This window comes from Apis laboriosa, unplaced genomic scaffold, assembly GCF_014066325.1.
Source record: "Apis laboriosa isolate Shangri-la unplaced genomic scaffold, ASM1406632v1 scaffold34_cov151, whole genome shotgun sequence".
Taxonomy (NCBI): Eukaryota; Metazoa; Arthropoda; class Insecta; order Hymenoptera; family Apidae; genus Apis; species Apis laboriosa.
The window spans coordinates 4,130,344-4,155,122 of NW_025222928.1; the positions used below are offsets into that span (position 1 = coordinate 4,130,344).

Genomic DNA, 24,779 nt, shown 5'->3' on the forward strand with positions numbered 1-24,779 from the left:
GGACCAATTCCAATTTTCCTACGTCGTCGTCCCCGATGGATTCGACGACTTTCTGGAATTTGCAATTATCCGGGAACGCGAGGGTGGTATGAATTACCATTCGATGAATGGGAATCGATGAAAGATCGTGTAAATTTGTATGTACACTTTCGTCTTTTTTAATCGAATAGCGTGCAGAAGATTATTGATTTTTCCACGAAAGACAAATTTTTCTTCTCTTCGATTAATTCGTTGTAGTGTAACGTTACGTAATAATATGAAGAATATAATTATTTTACAAACTTTGATAAGGGAATATCAACGGATAAGATATATATGTAATTGTGGCACAGTTATGAAAGTTATTTAAAAAAAAATTAATAAATTCCATTAAATTTTTTCTATTTACTGTTTTGCCAATATTTTTTTTTTTTCCTCTTTCGTCAAGAAATTATTTTATTATTAATTTTTATAAAAGTTTAACGAAACTTTTTTCATCGTATTTATAAAATTATAATCACGTAAAGGTGTTATTAAATTACACGAAATGCAATATCTCCTAATCAATCGTAACATCGTATACGTAATTGCAATGATATGCAAATGCTTTTCGTAGCCGTATATTGTATAATCAACGTGTATCTTCGTAACCGGTCTCATTATTTCATAGTTATTATCTAAATGATCCTACAATAATTTAAATTACGTAATTCCCCGTTATTACGCTATTATTAGACACGTATCCGACACGTATCGTTTCACAATGATAAATTTACAAATTTACAAATGCACGTCGATGAAAAGCAAAGACAATATATTTACTTTGAAGAAACGTTCAACTGAGAGATTAAAAAAAAAATCGATCAAAAAAGAAATCCCCTAGGATCCATTTGTTCGTAGAGTCTGAGTCGCGATCAACTATTCGATCATGGCGCATCCAAACGAGTCACGGAATGGTTGGACGTTGCGAAAATTGCGAAATCGACTCGTGTCGATGTTTCACGGAACCGTGAAACGCGCGAGAGGACAGGAGGAAGGAAGGAAGGAAGGAAGGAAAGGAAGCTTCTTGGACGTCGACGTTAAGAGGCTTTGGAATCGGTGAACTTGGTCGACGTTTCCATCGATCGCGAGGAAAACTCGGCCGAAAACTCGAAGGTCCCGAAGTCGGAAGTTGAGAAATTCCATTGAATGGAAAGGAACTTTTCCCCGGCTCTGAACTCGCTCTTGTCTCTCATCGATTCGAATTTGAAACTCGTCACTCGCCTTATCTCCGCATAGATAATTCGGCCAATTTACACGCGGAGAAAAATTCGAGTCGAGCTACTTTTAAATTATATTTTTCGAGTTTTAAATTCGATCCCTTAATGGAGATCTTCCGTGAAAGTGTTCCATTTTCTACGTTTATGTTTTGTCACGGGAATCTAATGTCGAGCAATATCGATCGTTAACAACGATGCAAAGATAGAACGTTGGAAGGTTAAGAAAAGTGTGTCAATTTCAAGTGGATCGTCGTGCGAGAGTAAACGGTTGTAACGTTAAAATGGAAGCTTGGAAACTATTAATACAAAGTAACAACCAAGAATTTTTCACCGTTGATCCTTTCGTGTATAAATACCTAAAAGCGAAAATCGCAACTCATTTTACCTTGATTAAAAGACACATCTATCATGAAACTATGTTCCATCAGAATCTTTCAAAGGAGGTCTCGCATTCAAAACGTTCTAACAACGTGTAATTCCATGCGATGGGGCTTTCTGAAAGCCCAAAAATCTCCGAATAACATCATTTCCTTATATTACGTATAAAACTCAAAAAGTGGAAATTTCAGAGTCACGTGAAACACAATAAGAAAATCCTCTAAGGTTACATAAATTCCAAGAAGTTGATACGTGTCCATAGATCATAGTATCAGAAGATCGAGTGAATCATCATCCATCACGAATCGTATTTCCCGTAGATAGTTCACCACTGTTCGACCGTCCTCGTGACGACATTCTTCGCGCGTTCGAATACCAAGTGCGTGAAAAAAGGGGGTTGTGGATCGTAATGGAGCTTGGTTAAGATTGATCGATGAACACACACGTATACACACACACGCACCGGATATTCCACGCCCACGATTCTCTCTCTCTTTCTCTGCCTCGTATATAGGATGCGTATCCGTCTCTCTTCTCCATCCTCCTCCACGATCACACGTCCCAAATTTACGAGCGACCCGACCATAATTTTCCACGGTTTTGCGGAATGACTTCGATCGTTTAGGATCCACGGAATAAGTCCTCGGTCTCTCGTTGCTGCAAATCATGATTTTCGATCCGAAATTTTAAAAGGTATCGCCTATTCCACGAGAAAGAAGGATCGACGAGTTATCTTTATTTTTCTTTTTTTTTTTTACTCATTGGTATTCGTGTTTGAGATGCGTTGATTGAAGAAGATGGAAGACAGGTTTCTTTAATCGAAGACAAATATTCCATCCCAGGCCAAACATCCATTTCGATCCACTTTCGCGTTAGATGTTTCGTTCAGCCTGATATACGAGACGAACAAAAAGTTGGGGTAATGTTTCGCTCGATACAACGTAGTTTTAATATTCTTGATAAACGAGAATTTGGAAAACTTTTGAGTGAAATATTTTCTTGAAAAAAAAAGAAAAATGAAAATTCACTTTTAAATTATCCGAATCGAACTTCCTAAGTTTAAACTAAGTAACTGCGTTACTAATTTTCGTTACTAAATATTCTCGTTATTCAAAATTCATGAAAACAGAGTTTCGTTTCAAGAATCGAAGCTCTGCCGGTTGGATTTTTCCACGAAGAGGAAGATTGAGCCACTTTAAAGAACCGTAAAACGTATATAATCACTGTTTTCCAATCGAACGGGAAACACGAAAGTATATTTTTCGCATTGCGTCGAACGACCATGTTCGAGTTTTAAAGCCGAAAGAGCGGGTTTCTCCTGTGCCGTAAAAGGGGCAAGAAGGGGCAAGGAGGAGGAGGAAGAGAAATGAAAGCGAACGACCCACCTCTAAAACGTCAGCGTGAATGCTGACTTAAGCGGCTTGCGAGAGAGGTTGCCCTGCGGATGGAAATATGAAATAACTATGACCAAGCTCGTGGTGCTCGCGGAATGAACGTAATATCGCCGCTAGGGTCCTGATGGGATTATCTTCTCGGCCCACGCGTATTTTTATTATTAGAGATGTTGAATAATGATCGAGGATCGGGTAAAATTTGCTTACCCTTATTTCTCCACCGATATTTAAATACGAAATATCATGAAAATTGTAAGCAATTGAATAATTCCGAGTAAACGCGGGATGGAAATGGACGAAAATCGCGAGATTAATTTCAATCGCGCGTAAAAAATATTTTAGGATTTTGTTATATAGGTAATAAACGTAGTAATAAATATTTTAGGATTTTGTTATATAGGTAATAAACGTCGCGTATTATTGAAATATCCTATAATATATACCTCGAAGGTAAATGGATGCACGAATTGGCACTCGTGACGGATGTAATTGTGACGTTAATTTTAATCCTTGATTTAAAAAAAAAAAAATGAAACAAAAATTCATACACAACGAAAACACTTCGCGATCAATTCCACGATAATCGGACGAGCAAAAAGAAAACGGATAAAAATCGGCAACTTCGAGTCTTATCAATTCGTTAATTTTTCCCTTTCGATTATTTCCCTTTCGAATTGCATTTCTTCGTGCTGATCCACACACACATACACACATACATATACATACATATAACCTGTCGTACGTACAAACATTTGGTGCATTTTCGCAAGCATATCCGATTGCACGTGGAATTAGTCTCTTTGGGATATCAGTTGTCAGTCTCGTTGTTCCCCATCCAACGATCTAATTTTCCCGCGAAAATCGATATCGTACGAACGAGGGAGGAGGGGGAGGGATGGTATGTTGTCGCCAAACCCTCTTCTCGTAGCCAGACACGGACGATTATTGCAAATTCTGCCGGATTTATCGCTCTCGATGTGCCCGGCTGCCGAGTTCCACCTTTTCGAGTCGCGAATTATCATGGATATGTCATGGTAATCTCGCTATTTGCATAATCGAACGTGCAACTTTTCCAGAATCTCGATGTCCTCGCGGCCGAAATATAACACTAAGAGGGGACATTCGTTCGTTGGGCGGAATTCGTAGGCGAGCACGCCTCGATTCATTCGATTCATTCGATTTATTTGAGTGGAAGCTTGGTGGGAGAAAAGGGGTTCTAAGGGGTGGGAAGCAAAAAAAAAAAAAAAAAAAAAAAAAAAAAAAAAAAAAAGAAAAAAGAAAAGGAAGAAGGGGGACGACGAAGCGAATACGTTACATGACGTATTATACGTAGGTGGCCTATCGCTTGTATGGATTGATAAATCCATACTGTGAAAAAGCGACAGACGGACGGACTTTTATGCCTGGATGACAGGCCGTTTCGATATTCAACGTCGACCACTTTTCCCTGGAATGCCGCTTTTATCGTCTCTTCTACGTGTCTTCTATGTATATTCAAACCATTTGCCACGTGGATTCGCAATATTTTTATTCTTCTCATTCTCGAAACTCGTCGTATCGTGGTGGATACGATGTAATTCCTAACTTTACGGTTTTTTAAACGCGAGATATTTTTTTTTTTTTTTTTAGGAACGAAGATTATTCCCGATGCCAGAAATCGGCCAAAAAATATTCTCGAGGGTTTCGCTTTCGATTATCGCGATAAGAGGGATTGGCGGTAATTTTCTAGAAATTCCAAACTCTATTTAAATTCTAAACTCGTGAGAAGGCGAAGGTAATAATCGCAGGTATCGTTTTTATTTCGAGAATCGAGAGCGGCAAAGTTGCGCGTTTAAAAACAGAAAATCGAAAGTTTCGTAAACGAGAGAAAGAAACGATGGAAAGTTGTTTTTTTTTTTCCATCGGAGGGATCTATTGAAACGTATATAAAAATAACGACGCGAAAGTCGTGGTGTGGAAATAGCGATAATGCGCAAGTTGGCAATTGGAAATCGGACGGAGAAAGAGGAGGTGGAAGCGTGGAAAGAGAGAGGGATCGCGATATTACGTTATTTACCTTTTCGTCGTGTCTCCGTAGGCGAAAGTGCTTTTATAAATGCCGTGACAACCCCTCGGAAGCACTTGATTGCCGGAGGGTGGGTTTGCACGCTTCAAAAGGGCGTGGTGTCGCTGTGATCGTTTATCCGTGATCCTGTTATGAATATAAAAGCTCGTTAATTGGATTCGGTCGTTTAATCGTAATTGTTGCGATTCGTTGACGAGTTGTGCATGGCCAACGAACGATTTTAAAGAAGAGAACTTAACGTGTGGGCGCGTCCTCTCTCGCTCCCTAATTATTACATGGACATCTCTTTGTAATTTATTTGAAAACCTTTTGAAAAAAAAAGAAAAAAAACGAATCGTATATAATCGCGAATCACGCGTTTCATTTATATATTTTGTCAATAACGTATCAATGTAGCCAATATAACGATATAATTTAATTCTTTTCGATCGATATATCCACCTACTATTATGCCATTACTTTTCATCAATTCTTTTTTTTTTTTTTCGTCGTTTCAGAAACTTCGATAACGATACCTTTTTCCCGAATCGAGCTCGAACGAGCTTTAATTATTCAAAGGATTGAAAAAATCGAGTTACTCGATTCGATGCTATTATATCGTGCCGGATCCAGTTAGTAGAATTTATTAACATACGTTTATTAATTAACGATTTAATAATTTCGCGTGTCGATCGTTGGTTAAAAGCGCGGCAAAAGTGTGCACATAAATTTTAAAGAGTGCACGTACGATTGTGAGATTGTGATCGATTCCTCTCCGATCGTGGGTAAAAAGGAATCATCGCAAACGTGAGAAAAAAAGAAGAAAGAAAGAAAGAAAGAAAGAAAGAAAAACTCGAGGGAACGAGTTCGAAATATTTAGAAAATATTTAGAAAATGTTGGAAGAGCTTGGAAATCCTCTCCTCGGTTTGATCGTTCGACGCGAAGATCTCTTCGGAATGGGAAGCACGGAGCGATTCGCTGGGTGTTGAATAATTCGGGCGAAACTTTACCTTCCAGCCCATAATCCCGATCTTGGCTGGAAGTCACGTTTAAAATTTCAAAATTTCGCGGCGAGTTGATAGACCAGGGAGGGGGGGAGCGTGGAACCAGCTGCTACTTATGCACCGTTTTCAAAGCGGATAAATTACAATCGCGGTCTGCCATTGTGAGGATTCTCCCCGATCTCTCTCTCTCTCTCTCTTTCTCTTTCTCTTTCGTCTGGAAACTCGTTAATTTCTGAAAACTTGGCCACGAAATTTCAATGTTGCTCGAATACTCTCGAATGTTAATTAGTCTCTCTTCTTTGGATATCTTTTTCGTAGAATCGAATAAGGTTCATTGTTCGATCTCGATTGGGATCGTTGTTAAAACTTTATGGACTCCCCGTGTTAAGGAAAGGAATCTCTTCGCGTTAATTTCGAATCTTTATTTCCTTCGTTAAGATACGATCGTTATCGTCGACTGAGAACGTTTTTCCCTTCGCATATTACATTTTACGAATTTTTATTCCGTAGCGAGAAATTTTGGATTTTTACGACGATGAATTTTTGTTGTAACGATAATGTTTGAATATCTGACTGCTTGAACTGTCCAAAACGAAATTTATAATATTATATTATGCATCTTGAAGAAGATCTGACGAAAAATTAAAATTCTTAAATATTATACATCCACTTTTCCAACAAATTCTTATAAATCGGATCTTGAATCGATGGAAAGCGTTGAATGGTGAAAAATTAATCGATTGGACAAATTTTTTTCCTCCCTCGAACGAAGGTAAAGGATCCCTGCGAATGCAAGTCGATCCCCTAATTAAAAAAGCATCGGCAATAATGCTACGGCATTAATTACATGAGGTATCAATTAACGGTGGCGAAGGGATAGAAATGACAATTACTTTTCATCCCGATTATCTCTGTGGACGTTTTCGAAGTGCATCAGTGACACGAGTTCGTTAGCGTCATTTGACGTATGAAGGTTGATTAATTAGGTAGTCGCCGCACGATGGGCTTATTTAAACGGGAAATTAATTATCGCCCCGCATACAGGGCAACAGAAGAGCCCACGGATAAATACCAAATCCGCGACCAGACACCGTCCATTGTCCGACTAATCACCGAGCGTAACGCAACAATGTACGTCCGCCCTAACGTCCCCCATCGGATACATTAATCTTTGTCCGATTTAGAAAATATCGACGGAATATAAATAAAGAGGAACTGGTTTGGAGGAACTGTTGAAAACAATTATAAGAATCTCGATTGAACAGCTTAATTTTTTATAACAATCTTTTCACGGTTTAAAATTTATAATTAAAAGTTTTTACATACATTCACTTACGATTATCTAATATAGAGGGAAACGATGATCGAAATCATTAGTCTGAAGATTCCGTTGTTACGATTTAATAAAGATTGTAGGTTGGCGAAGTAAGTGTACCGTTTTACCACGCATTTGTCATCGTCATCAAGTTGCTAAAATTAACTCGATAACTCGTCAACGTTTCCAGCGATTGTATCTCTCAGCCTATTTGCAGCCTTCAAATTCGCTTAGCCACACGTGTCGCGTGGCTAAATATACACGTATACACGTATATCATTTTTCGAAAAAATTTTCCAATCACCGAGAGGATTAACCAGATGTTCCTTGACGATTTCGTTTTATTTCTTTTTAACCGCTTCTTAAGAGAGTTATATTTTATATAAGCGAAATCAGTGAATGAGAATGAGACGAGATATCTCGGTCGTTTTGTCAACGAGAGAGATTCGTCTTGAAGGCTTATCGCAAGCTTGTAGGCGATTTTCCGCATGACTCGTCGATGAACGTCGAACCCTCTATCGTTGGTCGGATGAAAAGTTTTCGACCGAATTCCTTCGACAGTCGTCGCTCTCTTCCCCCTCGAAGGCAATTCCGAAACTCTGCCATCAAGATTTTACCCTTTTTGCTCTTTTCATTCATGCTTCAAGGCGTTTATAACGCGAGTTTGATAAGAAAGCGACCGCAACTCCGCGCGAGTGAATTAGTTAGGCCTGGATCTGGATCCACATCTGCGTCGACCTGTCATCGATCGCGGCCAAGGATATCTCGTGTATCTCATGGAACGTACACACGAGCAACTTTCTCTATTAATTTATTCCATTAGCATAATGAAACATGGGAAACATTGAGAAATGAAAAAACGTCTTTTATAAACTAGTTTCTTTATCGAAATTAGGAATCTAGGATTGTTCCTTTCTCGCGATATTCCTTTCAATTTTCATCATATTCGTCTATATGCTTAAAAGAATTCCCGCAAAGGAGACACAACGTAAGAACAACGTTGAGAATAGAAAGGCGAGGACAAGAGCAGAGGATTTTATCTTCTTTTCTTTTCTTTTCTTTTTCGCGCGAAATCCAATTGAAACTACGGTGTGTTTGCAACGGAGAAGAGAAAAAGTAAAAAAAAAAAAAAAAAGGAGAAAGAAGCGAGGTTACTTTCCTTTTTTTTTTTTTTCTTTTTTTTTCCGTGGGAAATACCGCGCGAGATACACAGACACCGCGTGTTCATGCGCGAAACTACAACCCGCGATGTTACGGTCATATATTATGCATACCCGCGTATACATACACGGCGTTAGTCGGGATGTTCTAAAACCCCTGTATACCGGGCAACCAGTGTGACGGACAAACTGCAGCGCATATACATGCCACAGGCGCCAGGGCTCGCAGCTGCGACAATGGGCAAGGGTGGTGGCAAGGGGAAGACGGTTTTTCACGTCTTGAAACGTCGCGAGTTGCGTCAAACTTTGTGATAAAAACTGCTGCGAGAAGGAGATTTCGTTATGAAAAATTATGGGGAGGCGAGGAAAAAATATCGCGTAAATTTGCTTGAAAAAAATCTTTGAAACGTTTCTCGGAGATACTCGTCGAGGTTTGCAGTGGATTTCTTAAGCTTAACTTTCGGCACTCAGAATTGCTATATTCTACAAGAAGACATTAAGAATATTATTCAGCAGTGTTTGTTAATTTAAAAAATTTTTCTCGTTAAATGCAAAAAGATTTTGTTCAAGTTTTGTTCGAATATCACGAAATGGAATTGCGATTCGGAAGAGATTAAGAGACACGGATTCATTTTCCATCGATCTTCGTACGAGATTAAAATAGAAATAAAATAATATTTCTCTCTCGCGGAAAGGTTAGACGAAGTATCTGGAAAATAATCGAAACTTCCTTTGCGTCATCGTTCGATATCCTACTACGAATCCAACCTTACCTCTTCAGCCATTCATATCGGCCAGTTTTAAATAATGAAGCATAAATCGTTGGAAAAATAGATGGCGGAGGAAATGTCTGGACGTGGCCGTACGCGTTCTCCTTTCAATTCGAGGGTATCCGAGGCTTCGATTCGAAAGCTTTTCCTCCCTTTTTTTTTTTTTTTCTCACCAATCTCTCATATCGCGCCATCCAAAACTTTCCTGGCTACTTTTCATCCCTCGGCATTCATCCTGCGGGATCTTGGAACGATAAATCTTCACGGTTCGATGGATCCTCGAATTATTACACATCGTCCCGGAGGCGGCAACTTGGCAAACTCGTGCCACACCGTCCAACTCCGTCGAAGAGTTCGTGGAAGAGGACACCGCGGGTATAGCGTTTGCTCGTTCGTGGTGGAACAACGACGCGGTGGTAGAATCTGCGAAATTCGAACAACAGACAGACGCGCGTACACAGGCGGAGGCTCGAATCGCGTGTGCACCCTCCCGAAGAATTTTGGAGCCGGCGGGATTCGAATTATGTCAAGTGCAGGCACCGCGCGTGAACTCGCTTTAACTCCGTGACAACCGACACTGAACTTTTACCCTCGTTACCGGTGCGCATCGCTTAATTTTCAAGATATATTCGCGGTCGAGGGGGTAATTTTAATTCTCTCTGGAATTACGACGCGAACACCTATTTTTTTTTTTTTTTTTTTTTTTTGTTTTAGTTCTCGATAAGAAGATTCGAAGATTTTCTTTCGGGCTGCGTAAAAAACAAGAAGAAGAAAAAAGTACTCGTTCAATCAATTTCTAGATATATATAGAATTACAAATGGATTTTCCAACTTCGACTTATCGATCGAGTAAAAATTGCTTCAGAATATACGAAGTATAGAAGGATTTAAAAATGTTAGTGCTCGGGATTAAGAGGATTTCTACACGATAAAATTAATATTTTCGAGGTTATAAACAATTCTTCTTCTATCCATCGGCCAATTCCTTCGATCTCTCGGAATTTAAATTTCTTCTCGAGAGCGTTTCATCAGCGATCCATTTGCGTAAGCAATAAGTATTCATCGAGATTGTTCGCACGTACGGATCTTGGCTTCGAGGTTGACGCAACTCTCAAACGCAAGTTGCCGCAACACGATGCAAAAAAAAAAAAAAGAAAAAAAAGAAAATGGAGCAGCATATGTGAGACGTCGAAGCGGATTCGCATTTACCGCATGAAAACTCGCACACGGAGATCGGCATTATTTACCCTTCCATCCGAGTGATATTTCAGAGCGTCGGTTGTTCTCGTTAAAAAAAAACAAAAGAAAAGAAAAAAGAAAGAAAGAAAGAAAAAAGAAAAGGAAAAAGAGAAAGAGAGACGACGAGGAACGTTGTGATTAACCATCCATGGCCATTGCATGGTAATTCTCGAAAAATCTCGGTCCGCTTTTTTAAACAAGCGTGGTGGACGCTGAAATACAGCGTCCGACTCGCGATACGCCATCGTTAGAATATTACTAAAGCGTACGCCAGATGGAAAGGAATGGATTGTGCCCAGACAACGAGAAATATGTTATCGTTGTTGCTCGCAAATGTAGCAGAAATTGAAGATAGAAAAGGGAGGGGATCTCGCGAGTTCTTTCCATGCCGCGTGCGTTTCGTGGTTCGATCGAGGCCGTATCGATTTCTCATTACACACGGGGAACACGTGGTTCGCGTCGGTGTAAGTTAAAGGCTTCTGTGAAATACGTTGGACGATCGGGTCGAAACGAAAGAATGCTATTCGAAGAATGATACTTCTCCAACTCGTGTTTGTACGATCTCCTCTGATCTTTTAATTACAATTGGAAAGTTTAAAATTTTCGTATTGACAGGATTGATGAAACGAGCGAGGATAATAGTGAAAAAAGAATTCCAATGAAATCTTCGGGTAATCTCGCAATCGAAGTTCGAGGACGCAAAAGTCTTGAATATAAAATATCGAGATTGAAGAGGATTGGTTTTAAAGATAGTTTAAAGATCGAAGTCGCGGTGGAATTCTTTGTCCGCACAGGGGACAAAGCTTAAATTTTTGATGCATGCTTACAAGAGAGAGGGATTTATTACTCGGATGAAGCGACGTATACGAAGGACGTATATTTTTTTTTATCTTATTTTATTTTTATTTCAGTCACTTTGATTCTCTTCTCGTCGAAGATATTTTATTCGAGACTTTGCTGATTCGACATGATCTAATAATAAAAGCGATTCGGATCTGATTCGTTTCCCTTTGGTCAAATTTAAATTAAATCGATTTCTAACACGTATCTGCTACTACGAGATAACTCGATCCTATAAAACATTCAAAGCCCTTGCAACGATGCGAGTTACGATACGAGTTATTTCCATAGCGAAAAACTCTAAACAAGTACTAGCCTCGTAACCACAAAGGATAGATTCCAACCAACGTTAAAAAATCGAAGAGCCGTCTCTTTATCCGTATCCCGTTCTATATCTACTCGTGTCCGTTCTCATATCTCGCTTGTGAAAAAAAAAATCGAGTTTCGTATAGATTGGATTCGATCTCGTTCGGAGGAAACGAGATCCTCCAACGTGGATCGATCCATTGAGCGAGACGTAAGCTGGAGAGAGAGAGAGAGAGAGAGAGAGGAGAATCTGAAAAAAATCCGCGCGAATCGGTGGATCAGTTTTTTTTTCACGATGCGTCTATGGCAGAAATATTTTTATACGTTACACGTACCAATATTATTCGTGAATTTTCAGAAATTCGCGATTGCTTTGAAGATAGGCGAAGAAGAATTTCGACATCAATGAACGAAATTAATTAATCCGCTACTCGACGACGCACGATTTTTTCAGTATCCCTACTTTTCTATGTAAAAAATTTACATCATCGATCGTAGATACTAGATCGTTACTAGATTCAAAGTTACGATTAATTAAATGAAATTAAATTAAGTTGAATTAAGTACGATATTTTTCTTAATCCTAATATCTGATATCTTTCTAATTCGCAATCTCTTTTCTATAATCTTTCCAAGTCGAATCGATCAACGATCCTGATCGGAATCGTATTGGGCAAAACAAGCGTATTTACGACGAGGAATATTGTTACGCGATACGTGGTTAAAGAGGGGAGGAATCAGGGCGAGCGATTTTAAAAAGAAAAGTCGATACCAATCGGTGGAGAGAAAACGGATGGACTGCGTGTTACGATATTTTTATCGCGGTTAAACGATACGAAAATTGTCCTTTCTCTTCGGCCTGTAACGGAGGGCAAGGCCGGCGTGGATCGCTCAACCTTGACCGGAGGGGGAGGAGATGGGAGATAGGAAAATTGAATTCTTGTGCAGAATCCGGGTGGAGCGGTTCCGTAAATAGGAGGAGTTCGTCCTCGTAAAATGTAACTCTGTTTTTTTTTTGCTCGCTGGTGACAAGATTGGAAAGGAGAATTTTATTCCACGACCATTTCTCGCATGGCTGAGATTGCCATGCATCCCGTTTCTGGGGATGCAAATCTTGTTTACACGGGGGCGACGTATATAAAGTTATTCCTTTCATTTCCATTACGAATTCCTCGTTCCGTGGAGGTTTAATGTCGCGTTTCGACGATGCCTTCTCGTTTTCTCGTGCCAGCCCCGCATGAATTGGCGTCCAAGGGACGTTTCTAAACGAAAGAAGCCGGACAAAAATGGCTTCCGGTTCCATGGCTGGAACGGATTCGCATCGGTGTCGATGAAAAGAAAAGAAAAAAAACGTTCTCAAATTGACAAATCGGTGGATCTCGAGACTTCGAGCGAACGATTTTTCTTATCTCATCGATATTTTTATTTTGATAAAAAATTTATATATCTAGAAATCTCGTGTTAACAAAGGATAAGCAAATTTAATTAGGTAGGTTTATATAATACAAGTTGGTTTAATTCGTTATTTCCATTTCGTTGATAATTCGTTTTTCGTATGAGAGGATTTCACGAAACATTTTCCCCGAAACGAGCAACAACGTACGAAATATTAAAAATTTGGAAATTCTGCAGGAAATAATAATTGCTTATTCCTATTATTTCGGCTCGATTTCTTCGTACAAATATATATTTTCAATTATTCATTTCGATCAATTTCTTTTTATCGTACGCTTCCAATATTCGTAAAAATATTTGCTAAATATTTCAACGAACAAACGAGTCAAGTAAAACAGGAAAGGTAACTATACATATATATTATCAGGAAAAAGACATTTGCTAAGTTCTATATTCGATTGGAACGATACTCTGACCCGCAAACATCGATCCCAAGATTATTGGACAGGTTGGAGGATCATTAGCATAGAGGAGTGGCCCTGGTCAATTTTGAGGATGGCGAATAACATTCCGAGCACCGTGGCTCGGTTAATGTAAACAGGCCTAACTGGGTTAATGCACATTTGCATTAACGCCGGTCATCGTCGTGCGCATTTCCGAATAACATTCGAACATGTCGTTGACCGGGCAATACTCGTAGCGCGAATTAAACCGGAAGTGAGGCAAGAGAGGCTCCGATCAATCTTTAAAAAAAGTTGAATATTTCGTGGAAATAAAATATTATAACGATCAGTGCGATTATATGACGAAGTCCCTTTCATGGAATGATTGCAGAGTTGCAAGTTCTTCCAAAATTTTTTAGATGTTTTCTTTGTTTAGATATTTTCGAGAATGGATAAAGGATAGAAAATTTAACGAAATTGCGAGGGAAGAAGTTCTTCATCGAACAGGATTATCAAGATTTCATCGAGATTTCCTGATACAATTCCTTTGAATCAAATTCGGTCACTTTTTTCGAAATGAGAGAAAATGGAACTTTTTTTGGAAATTATCGAGAAATTTTCCGCGAAGGATTCAACGAATGTTGTTAATTATCGTGACAAAGCCCTTCCATGGAACGAGCAGAGTTGTCAAGTTGCAAGTTCTCGAAAATCTTTGCACCAAGTTTGATAATAAAGTTTTAATAAAGTTTAGACGTTTTCGAGAGTGGAGAGTAAAGGATAGAAAATTTAACGAAATTGTTGAAAAATTGTTTGCAACGCGAAGTTCTTCCCATTGATCAGGATTATCAAGATTTCCCTTCACAATCTTTGTATCAAATTCGAAATTAGAGGGAGAAATGGAACAATTTTTTGGAAATTATCGAGAAATTTTCCGCGACGAATTCAACAATGTTCGTTTAATTATTCAAAGTTCTACTCCGACCAATTTTACCAAAGCTCGATATCATCAAATTCGACTGAAATAATGATTCGACTGATCGACGGTGGATAGTTTAGGTTTAAAGTTAGCGGGCAATCTGTTTCCTCCCCGTTCGACTCGTGTGGTCACTGCGCGTACACAGAAACGAGTGTGCATCGATCGACGCGATATAGCTGGTCGCAAACTGTCCGTACACTTCGAGTCAACGGGTTATCGTCGCGACGTGGCTTCAAGTCTAAGGTCAGAGCTATTTCAGGAAGACTTTGCCTTCGACGAGCCGTGGATATCGAATGAAAAATACACCGCTCCTCCATCGTTCCTCCATCGCTGCTACTATTGTACAGAGAGAGAAGGAGAGAGAGAGAGAGAGAAAAAGAGAAAATATTCCAAGAATTTTTCCGCTCCAAATAAATATCTTTTTCTTCTTTACGCAGGGAAATGTACAGAACGACGGATAAAATTGAGAAAGAGGGGGGAATCGTATCATCCTTATAAGAGAGATTCCACTTCTCAATCAGCTTCTGTGAGGCGTCTGCGCATCCACACTCGATCCCATAATCGAGTAATCGGCCGATGGAACGAACGATCCGACGGCTTTTGCCAAATTAGACGTTCAAATTTGAAATTCAAATCGATTCAGACTGGCAGCCAAATCAATTTACCCTGCCGTCTCGCTGTGACAACGCCGAAATCTCTCATCGATGCGCGATTCTCGGGCGACCTCTCGTTGCAATGTACCATACTCACATATAAACTGGAAACGCAACGAGATCGACGTTAACGTCTTCGTAACGCGATCAACCACGTTTGTCAAGATCCGCCGTTCGATTTGAATGAAATTTATGAAACGAAACAATTTTTTCCCTTCAAAATTTCAAAGTCGAATCTTTTATCTTATGTTGAGTGTATTTATTTTTACGGTATTTTTGGAAGAGAAACTTATTATTGTGGTTAATAGTCGCGTTCATTCGTAGATTCGATTCGACCGACGTGTCCCGATTAATTATCGATAGTGACATTGTGTTACGTTCCCTTAGTGGTCGCTTTATGACGATATCGATACCGGTTAGTTAGCGTAATGTTATCATAACTCGCGCTTACTGGGGTCCGATTATTGGGAGCAATCTAGAGTAATGATCGCGATATACAGAATTTCCACGTTGTTAATTTGAGGGGACAATCGAAACGGGATCTCTCTAATCCGTTGCGTTTAATGGATACTGTAGTAGAATTTGTCGTAAAATACGTCTTAAATTCAAGGATAATAAAAGGATAAACGTTGTTGGAAGATGGCGGGATCTGTAATTATCAAAAATAATAATTTATATTTACGTATCAAATCTCTCTCCATTAATCCTCTGTGAACAATCGTACTTATTTCGAATATATTTACTCTTTTTCGTTCTCTTTAATTCGTTCGTGTCGAAAAATTTCAAAGTCTAAAAAAATTCTTTCGAACGATGATCGTTTATGTTCGAAACATTTTTTTTTTTTTTTTTTCAAAGAAAAATTCGTTTCGAAGAAATTTAACAAATAGAATCTCGGTCTTCGAACGAGCCCATATATTAAATTATTAAACTTAATCCTTCGAAATTCTACGAAGAATTGAGTCCAAGAGAGAGAGAGAGAGAGAGAGAGTTGTTTAATTTTGCAACTCGGCCGAGAGGGACCATGAATGAAATTGAGCCGTCTCAAAACAAATTCAATGGACTCGAAAAAGTTGCGGGACTCGAGAAGCGCGTCGCACGCCTCGGGACCGGAACTTCCTCGGCCAACAAGGAAAGATCGACGCTTATTTTAAGGCTGCGAGCCGTTCTTTAGCCGTTTACCGAAGTTTAACCGAACTTTGCCTTCGAACTTTCTTTCGAAACTCGGCGAATGTGATACGATACCCAACCCGATCCTCCTACACGGATTAATAATCTCGCGGTATTTTCTTTCTTCCCTTTCCGCTTTATTTTTTTCCCCTTTTTTTCTTTTTCTTTTCCAGAAAAGAGATCACGTTGGAGATCATCGAGGAGGATTCGTACGAGAAGGATGCCCTGTTCTACGTCGAGCTGGGTGAGCCACAGTTACAAGGGGGTGAGTAGCAGTCTTTCTTTTCTAAATGCATCGTGTGAAAATAGAACGAGATTCGTAACTGTGATTTTTCTCTTCGCGGGGGGGGGGGGCATCAAAGGAAGGGGGCAACAACCATTTTTCTTTCACGGTCGAGAGATGGAAATTGAAGAAATAGAAGAATTTTTCGAAGCGAATTCGCTTTATTGAGAACGTCAAAGGGGTTCTGTCAATGTCTCTTGTTCAAAATTATTGGAATCTTATTGGAAGACTCTAAAGAGTAGTCGCTGCCAACGTAGGCGAAAAGAAAAAAGAAAAGGAGGCAGAAAATTGGCCGCAAAATTTGCTGACATCGATCCATTTTTTCGTTCGTAATCGTCCGCGACGAAGGGACGTAGTAATCTTCTTGATTAAGGGCGAAGACGAAAGAAATGATCTCTGAATTTTTTGTATTTTATATTTTGTATTTTATATTTTGATCCTTTTTCATTTTTTCGACGAAGCATGCTCGAATCGTTGTGAATTTTGCGGTGATTACAGTTTTTCGCGAGAGAAGACCTTCGATTTGGCTAATTGCGCGAAATCTCGTGTTTGAAATTCGAGCAATTCGAGGAAGGCGAAATAAGTGGATCAGCGATCGAGATTAAATGAAGCGTTACTCGAGAAAAAATTAGCAGAGCTTCCTTAAATCGGCTTCTCGAATTCACGGACGCGTTAAGTTATTGAGCCGGAAATTTCTTCCTTTTCCCTTTCGCCACATATAATTTCCGTGAAATTAACATTTACGATAGATCGCGACAAGGAGCTTCGAATTTCGAATTTTCGTTTCTTATAAATCGCGAGTATGGGACATGTTACAAATTATCGACAAATTATTGATCGAGAAAGAAAAATGGGGAAACGTGTCCACAATTCACGTGTCGGTGAATTGATTTATCGTCCGATTGATGGAAACAAAAAAAAAAAAAAAAAAAAAAAAAATGAAAAAAGAAGGAAGTAAAAGAAAAATTTCCCAGTGAGAATTTTCGTTATATAAAAAAAGAAGCATAAAATTGTTAATTATATGTGTAATTTGCTTTACGCGTTTGTCGCAACTGGATCCGATGTGAATGGACGTAAGTCTGACTCTTTTTTTTTCTTTTTTAATTTGTTTTTTCTTTATTTAACTTGAAACTAGATCGATTCACCGTTCCTGTCGTTTAGCTTCTCCAAACTGTTTGAATCCGTGACAAACGGCATAGAATCGGTTACCAGCACGTGCTATCTATAAACGCAAACCAGCTCAGTAATGGCTCACGTACATTAGAATCTCTCCAATCCGATACAGAGTCGTAGTTGCTTTGTACGTACCATTGTAACTCTGCTCGTTCGTTTCGAATTGCTAGTTCAGCCGCATTAAGCCTGGTTTACACTTGACATCCTCGCGAAAATACGCGAGGGTTTAAAGAGCAATTTTCCTACAAGCCCCTCCTAAATCACGCGCAATACTTTAGAAACTTTGAAAACATTCGCTATTGTAAAATGGAGCGGAGATAACAAATAACGAATNTTTTTTTTTTTTTTTTTTTTTTTTGAAGAATCTTACGATTTTTGTTTCGACAGGGTATCTATTCGTTACTTCGAGTTGCCATCTTGTTATTAGGTTGTGATTTCATCAAAAAGTAATAGCAAGAAAGAATATATTTAATAAAGGGGATAGGAATGAATTGTGTTATACGTGTGTCGATGTCATCTTGTTATTGCCATTATTGCCATTATTGCCATCTTGTTATTAGGGAACAGATTGTGATTTGATCAGAAAGTAACTGCAAGAAAGAATATATTTAATAAAGATAGATAGGAATGAATTGTGTTATACGTGTGTCGTGTCGATGTCATCTTGTTATTGCCATTATTGCCATTATTGCCATCTTGTTATTAGGGAACAGGTTGTGATTTGATCAGAAAGTAACAGCAAGAAAGAATATATTTAATAAAGGGGATAGGAATGAATTGTGTTATACGTGTGTCGTGTCGATGTCATCTTGTTATTGCCATTATTGCCATTATTGCCATCTTGTTATTAGGGAAGAGGTTGTGATTTGATCAGAAAATAACTGCAAGAAAGAATATATTTAATAAAGATAGATAGGAATGAATTGTGTTATACGTGTGTCGTGTCGATGTCATCTTGTTATTGCCATTATTGCCATTATTGCCATCTTGTTATTAGGTAATAGGTTGTGATTTGGTCAGAAAGTAACAGCAAGAAAGAATATATTTAATAAAGGGGATAGGAATGAATTGTGTTATACGTGGGTCGTGTCGATGTCCTTTGTTTCACTACTACTCTGAGCTCGCTATGTCGTGTAAAAAGGGCGATTCGAAAAAGGGGAACAGACAAAACAGAATCTAAACGGCGATCGCGTCCAGCGACACCCATTCGCGCACAAATATACAAGATACGAGTCCTTACATCTTTACACATGTATAAACTCAACCCTTATTCGTTTGGATAACTTGAATTCTTCGTAGAATAAAGAAAAATTAGAAAAGAAAATAACGGTGATATCGATGCTTTCCAAAAAATACTTTGCAACCTGTTACTTCGATCTTGAATCATTTTTCTTTTCCTTTCGTATCGTTCTAACAGAGATGACGATTCTATCAATATGTTCAACGACATTCGATTCGCGCACAAATATACAAGATACGAGTCCTTTATACACCTTTACACATGTATAAACCCTTATTCGTTTAAATAACTTGAATTCTTCGTGAAACAAGGAGAAATTAGAAAAGAAATTAAGAACGACGATATCTGCTTTCCAAAAATCTAACGATGACGATGCTATCAGTATCCTTAAACCTTTACACATGTATAATAAACTCTTGTTATTCGTTTGAATAACTTGGATTCTTCGTGAAACAAGGAGAAATTAGAAAAGAGATTAATCAAGAACGATATCTGATGCTTTCCAATAAACACTTGCAACCTGTTACTTCGATCTTGAATCATTTTTCTTTTCTTTTCGTATCGTTCTAACAAAAATAACCATGCCCAACGATCACAGTGCTACTTCTATCCGAGGATAATAATAATTGACGCGCGAAGAGAGCTTAACTGGTGAAAAATACTTATTCGAGAACTTATTCGAGAAGCACACGCGAATTCCTTGAAGAATCGTCACGGAGAATCCGATAACACAGCTCTTCAGCAAGAAGGTTCGGTTAACAGGGGCGTGGCGTGGCGGTGGAGGACATCGATTCGCTCGATTCTCCGCATTCCAGTGACACCGATTGCGTTCCAATAGCTCGAAAATCCAACATCGCGAAAAAATCGAAGATATCATCACGCATATCGTCATTACGCGTTGCGTGTGAACTCGTCGTGGACGAAACATCCCCCTTTCGAAGGAGAGCAAGAAGGGAGGGGGGGAATGCTGCTCACAGTCTCACAACGGAATTCATTCCTTCGTCTTAGAGACGAGGGCAGAGAGAAGGGATTCGGACGATCGATGGATCGATCGATGGACGAATCTTGGAAACGGATTTATGACGATAATGGAAACCCGTTATCCATCACGGAGAATTTTCGACGAAAGGGAAGGAGAGGAATTGGCTGTTGAGGGCGGATTCTTAAAGATGAAAGGAAATCTCGTGAATGAATCGAAAGGGAAAGAAACAAGGTGGAACGGATTTGGGACGAAATATGTCCGCATGTAGGTGGATTTTCAGCGGTGTTCTTCACATGATCGTAGTGTTGTTTTTGCATGATCGTGATTTGCATATTACGCGTGGTCTCGCGTCACCACGCGTTGCTGTGGTTATGCCTCACGACTCATGAATATGGATTAACACGCATTTCGCCGCGGATAATGTACGGTTTAATATCGTTTGATATCATTCGGGGTAAACCGTAATTTCATTGTTATTTTATTCGTGGCGGTTTGTATAAGAAGATAAATCGCGATATTTGATAACGTGACGTAAGACGCGTCTTCTCGAAGATCGATTTCTCGATAATAGTCGAGAGGAAGAGGGTTGTATTTATAACCGTTTGTTCCAGAATTAATTAATTGGTTAATTAACGGACGGTTAACTCGAAAGGAAATTGATGAAGAATTCTCGAGAAGAGAAGAGGTGGAAGGAAGGAGAGCTTAATGGCCTGGTTGGGATAAATGGCTTCGGGGTCGCGATCGGTTGAAAAGCGGAACGATTCAACGTTTTAAACTTGATGAAATCTTTCGATTCGACCGAATATAATTTCGTTCGATCGCGATCAAGCGATTAAACCGACGGTATATATGGTATCTTCGCTCCACTTTCGTTCTTTAATCGGTTATGCATTTTTACAATTTGTTCGAAGTCCCTGGAAAACTGGCTCGTCGAGTCAGAGCACCAGGCTTCGCCATCGATCCGTAAAATTTGATTTGTTTTCGCTACTACGTGCCTCACCTACTTAAATTAAGTCGATTTAACAATTTATCACTGCCAGTTTTAATTTTATATCGAAATATCGAGATGAATAAATATATTAATCAATTCGAATATTGTCATCAATAACGAACTGGAATTTCTAGATCGAGTTTAAAAAAAAAAAAAATTAGAATTTTTAACCGACAAATGATCGATCTACTTGTTAGTTGTCACGGGATACATTTTTTTTTTTTTTTTTAATTTTTTATAAATTTGAAACGCCGACCATCCGTCCGTCGCGTATTGCAGTGACAGAAGATGTTTCCTCTTAATATGATTTTAATCGTGGCCACGAAATTAAACGCATCGATGGGAAAGTTAAATAAGTTTCTCTGGGTGACCTTTGCCCCATATTCATCAACGGAATAATTGCTCTTCTAAGTCTAAAGTAATTATATCGAAGGAAAATTTTATACCATCCGAAGGTTGGTTTAAAAATTATTTCAAGGATTCTTAAAGCTGATATAAAAGTTTTTTTTACAAGGGGAATTTTTCTTGTCGGGGAAAAATGCTAAAACTTTCGAGAACTAATTTCACTGCTCAATCAGATTTACCTCTGAAAAATGTTTCTCCCTCCCGTGTAATCCATCAGAATTTTCGAGTTATGTATAAATTTTTTCTAGATACATACCTGATGATAATTTTCGTAGATATTTCCAACAAAAGATTATAAACCAGATTAATTACGTAGAATCATCCACCCGTGTCTTCTATCGACAACGCATGGTTTAAATAATCATCGAAATCAATTTAACCCTTTCCTATATAATTATCTACAAATGATCTTATCTCGTTATATCGAATACAGAAAATTTATTTAAACGATCCGATCACCGACGAATCGCGTGCATTCAACGCGACGAGATAGACGCCCGTGAACCTCGTAGATAACAAATCGGACGGAAAATTATGTAATCGTTCTTTACACGCCATCCTCTTATCGTTTGATAGACGACGAGCCGACTACGAACGGCCTCCACGCTGGTTTCTGACTTCTGAGGCAGGTTGATAAGACGAAGTTGCGTAATTAGGGGAGGGGAGGAGGAGAGGAGGAGGAAGATATCAGGGCAGGAATCCAACGAGCGCGTAACAACGCTGCTAATTGACCACCTCTGGTAACGACACGATCGTTACGATTAATTACGTCTCGTGTGGGAATTACCCTCGTTAATTTTCTGTAAAGAGTTGGTTGCCCCGAGAACGGATTTTGACACGCGTTTTCTTGCGACACGCTTTGCCCTCGCTTTTGACAAAGTTGCATAAAGCTGAAAACGATCGAGTTTTCCGAACTGAAAAGTAGATTGAATATATATATATATCGTTCGATAAAGTTTCGAGGTAAGGGGTCGAGAGAAGTTTTTATCTCAATTGTTGCGAAGAAAAATCGAAAGGTGAGTAATTACGCATTGGAACGATCGTTGTCTGCGTACCATGAAGGATACGATTTGGAATGGAGATAGTTAAGAAGAGATAATAAGAGAATAACTTTCGAAGAGTTAGTTTCGAGATTGTTTCGAAAAATATCGAACGGTATTGGTGGAGAAAATATGGAAGATAACGTTGCAAATATGGAATACAGATGAACAAATAAAGTCATCGATATCGTTTGATACGAAGATGATTCGATTTTATATATCGTAGTAGATTTTATGAAATGAAGAATACGATAGGATTCAAAGGGTCGCGCTTAAAAATTTAAAGAAAGTAAAGAGTTGGAATTGCATATCTTTCGAAATAATTACGATTTTAAACTCTTACTTGTTATTCTAGAAAAAAGCGACAATCCAATATCAGTCGTCAATTTTTCAATCTATCGTTCAAAAATTTAAATATTCTCAATCCATTTAAATAAAAGATTTACGAGCGGAATGATCAAGCGAGGGAGGGTTAATCAAACGCACAAGTTCTTTAAATTTATCTTTATAGACAGAAGTCACGAGGAACGAATTCATTTTTTCCCCTCTCGCGATAAAAAGATATACATAATTCGATCAATCGTAATAATATTACGCTGTATTAATAAATTTATAATTGCTTAATATATATATATATATATATATATATCTGTCTCGCATTAAAAATTAATTTATGGACAGGGTCCAGCAAAATGAATTGCCGCTCGCGTAAAATAAACATCATTCCTGACACGTACTAATCATACACACGCGTGTTTATCTTATCGCTCGCAACTGATGCTTCAATTTGCGAAAGTATTCCCGCGTTTTGCACTCTCAAACGTTCAAAGATTAACGAACATTCGAGATGTGAGTTATTTATCCTTTAAAAAATCAAAAATCGATAACATACACATTCGTGCTCTCGATTCTCTCTATGATCGAATTTTCCAAAAAAAAAAAAAAAAAAAGAAAAAAAGAAAAAGTGAAAAATGAAAAAGAATTTACGTACACGCGTTCCATCGTCCATTTGTAACCTCCTTGCATTTCTTTTTTTGTTATAAAAAAATTTCATATCTTGTTATAAAAAAAAAAAATCTATATATCCTCAAAATGGAAGCAAGTGGATCATCAGCTTCGATTTCTTCAATATAATGGTGTTAATAGGCGAGAGAAGAGATGTAAAAAAAAAAGTTAGTTACGATATTGCGCGAGAATTTCTAATTCTAATAATTATTCACGATCGCAACGTGCAATTGTTAATAATAGAGCAGAGTGGTGACGTAATATCAACGCGTCATCATTCAACGTCCCACGTGAAATGATGCTTCGACCTTACATAAACGGACGTGGACGTTAGGGCGGGTATATTAATAAATGCCGTGCATGCGAGTGAAAGTGAAATTGATGGAAGAGAATGGGGAGGAAGATGGTCGATGGGGGTAGGGGGATGGCGATGGTTATCGATTCGAGAAAGTTGTTGATGCAGGGTGACGAGTGAAAAGAGGGATCGGGAGTTTTTTTAATCGGATGGCGGGGGGAGGGGGTGTCGAACGTTTCTTTCAGAAACGGGGAAACCTTGCTCCACTTTCTTTCGCGCCAGCGCGTTGAAATCGCGTGATCCCTTCCCCAATATATTCCTTTCCCCGTTGCTTCGATTCACTTTGATTATCGTCACTTTCAATTATTCTATTTCCGTTCCCTTTTAATTAGACGGTGTGAGAAAAAAAAAGAGAAGGATTTGCGCGGATTCATGGCTCATTGTATATTCTGTCTATAGATATAGCTGTACAGATCGTAAAAGAGTATCGAAAAAAGGGGAGGAAGATTAAAAGTATAAATCGTTTCTTCGCTCGTACCATTATTCGCTCGCTTAGATTTGTGAATTTTTAAATGAAAATTCGATCTCGAATTTAAACACCTGGGGGCGTTGAAGATCGGCCAAATTTTTTCCGATATCCGATAATATCTTTTCTATACGAGTGGAACAAGGGAGAATCGATAACGTGTGCGTATATTATTTATCGATTTATGAATCATTTCGTTGAATAAATCGGGGAGGAATTGTCGCTCGAAACGGTTGGCATAAATCAAAAGAAAAAAAGAGAAAAGAGGAACGGTTGACGTTTGAAAAGCGCGAAAACGGGCGCGAATTAACCGCATCGGGACGAAATAGAGATCGTAATTTTAAGCTTTTACCGGCGAACATTCACCGAACGGGGCCATTAATCCGTCCATCACGCTTTTTGAAAACCTTGTCACCCTTGTCGCCGATACTCGAACCAATGTCGCGTCCTTGCCTCGATTTTTCTCTCTCTTCCTTTTTTTCTTTTCTTTTCTTCCTTTTTTTTTTTTTTTTTTTT

At 38.7% G+C, this 24,779-nt stretch overlaps 1 protein-coding gene across 2 annotated transcripts in view; it reads left to right on the forward strand.

Moving 5' to 3' along the window:
• The window catches only part of LOC122715064 (sodium/calcium exchanger 3), a 98,790-nt gene that overhangs the window by 11,396 nt on the left and 62,615 nt on the right, over nt 1-24,779 (forward strand). For both annotated transcript variants that reach the window (XM_043936977.1, XM_043936978.1), the window contains exon 3: nt 16,497-16,588. In XM_043936977.1, coding sequence (XP_043792912.1) covers nt 16,497-16,588 — 92 coding nt within the window. The remainder of the gene's footprint in view (nt 1-16,496; nt 16,589-24,779) is intronic.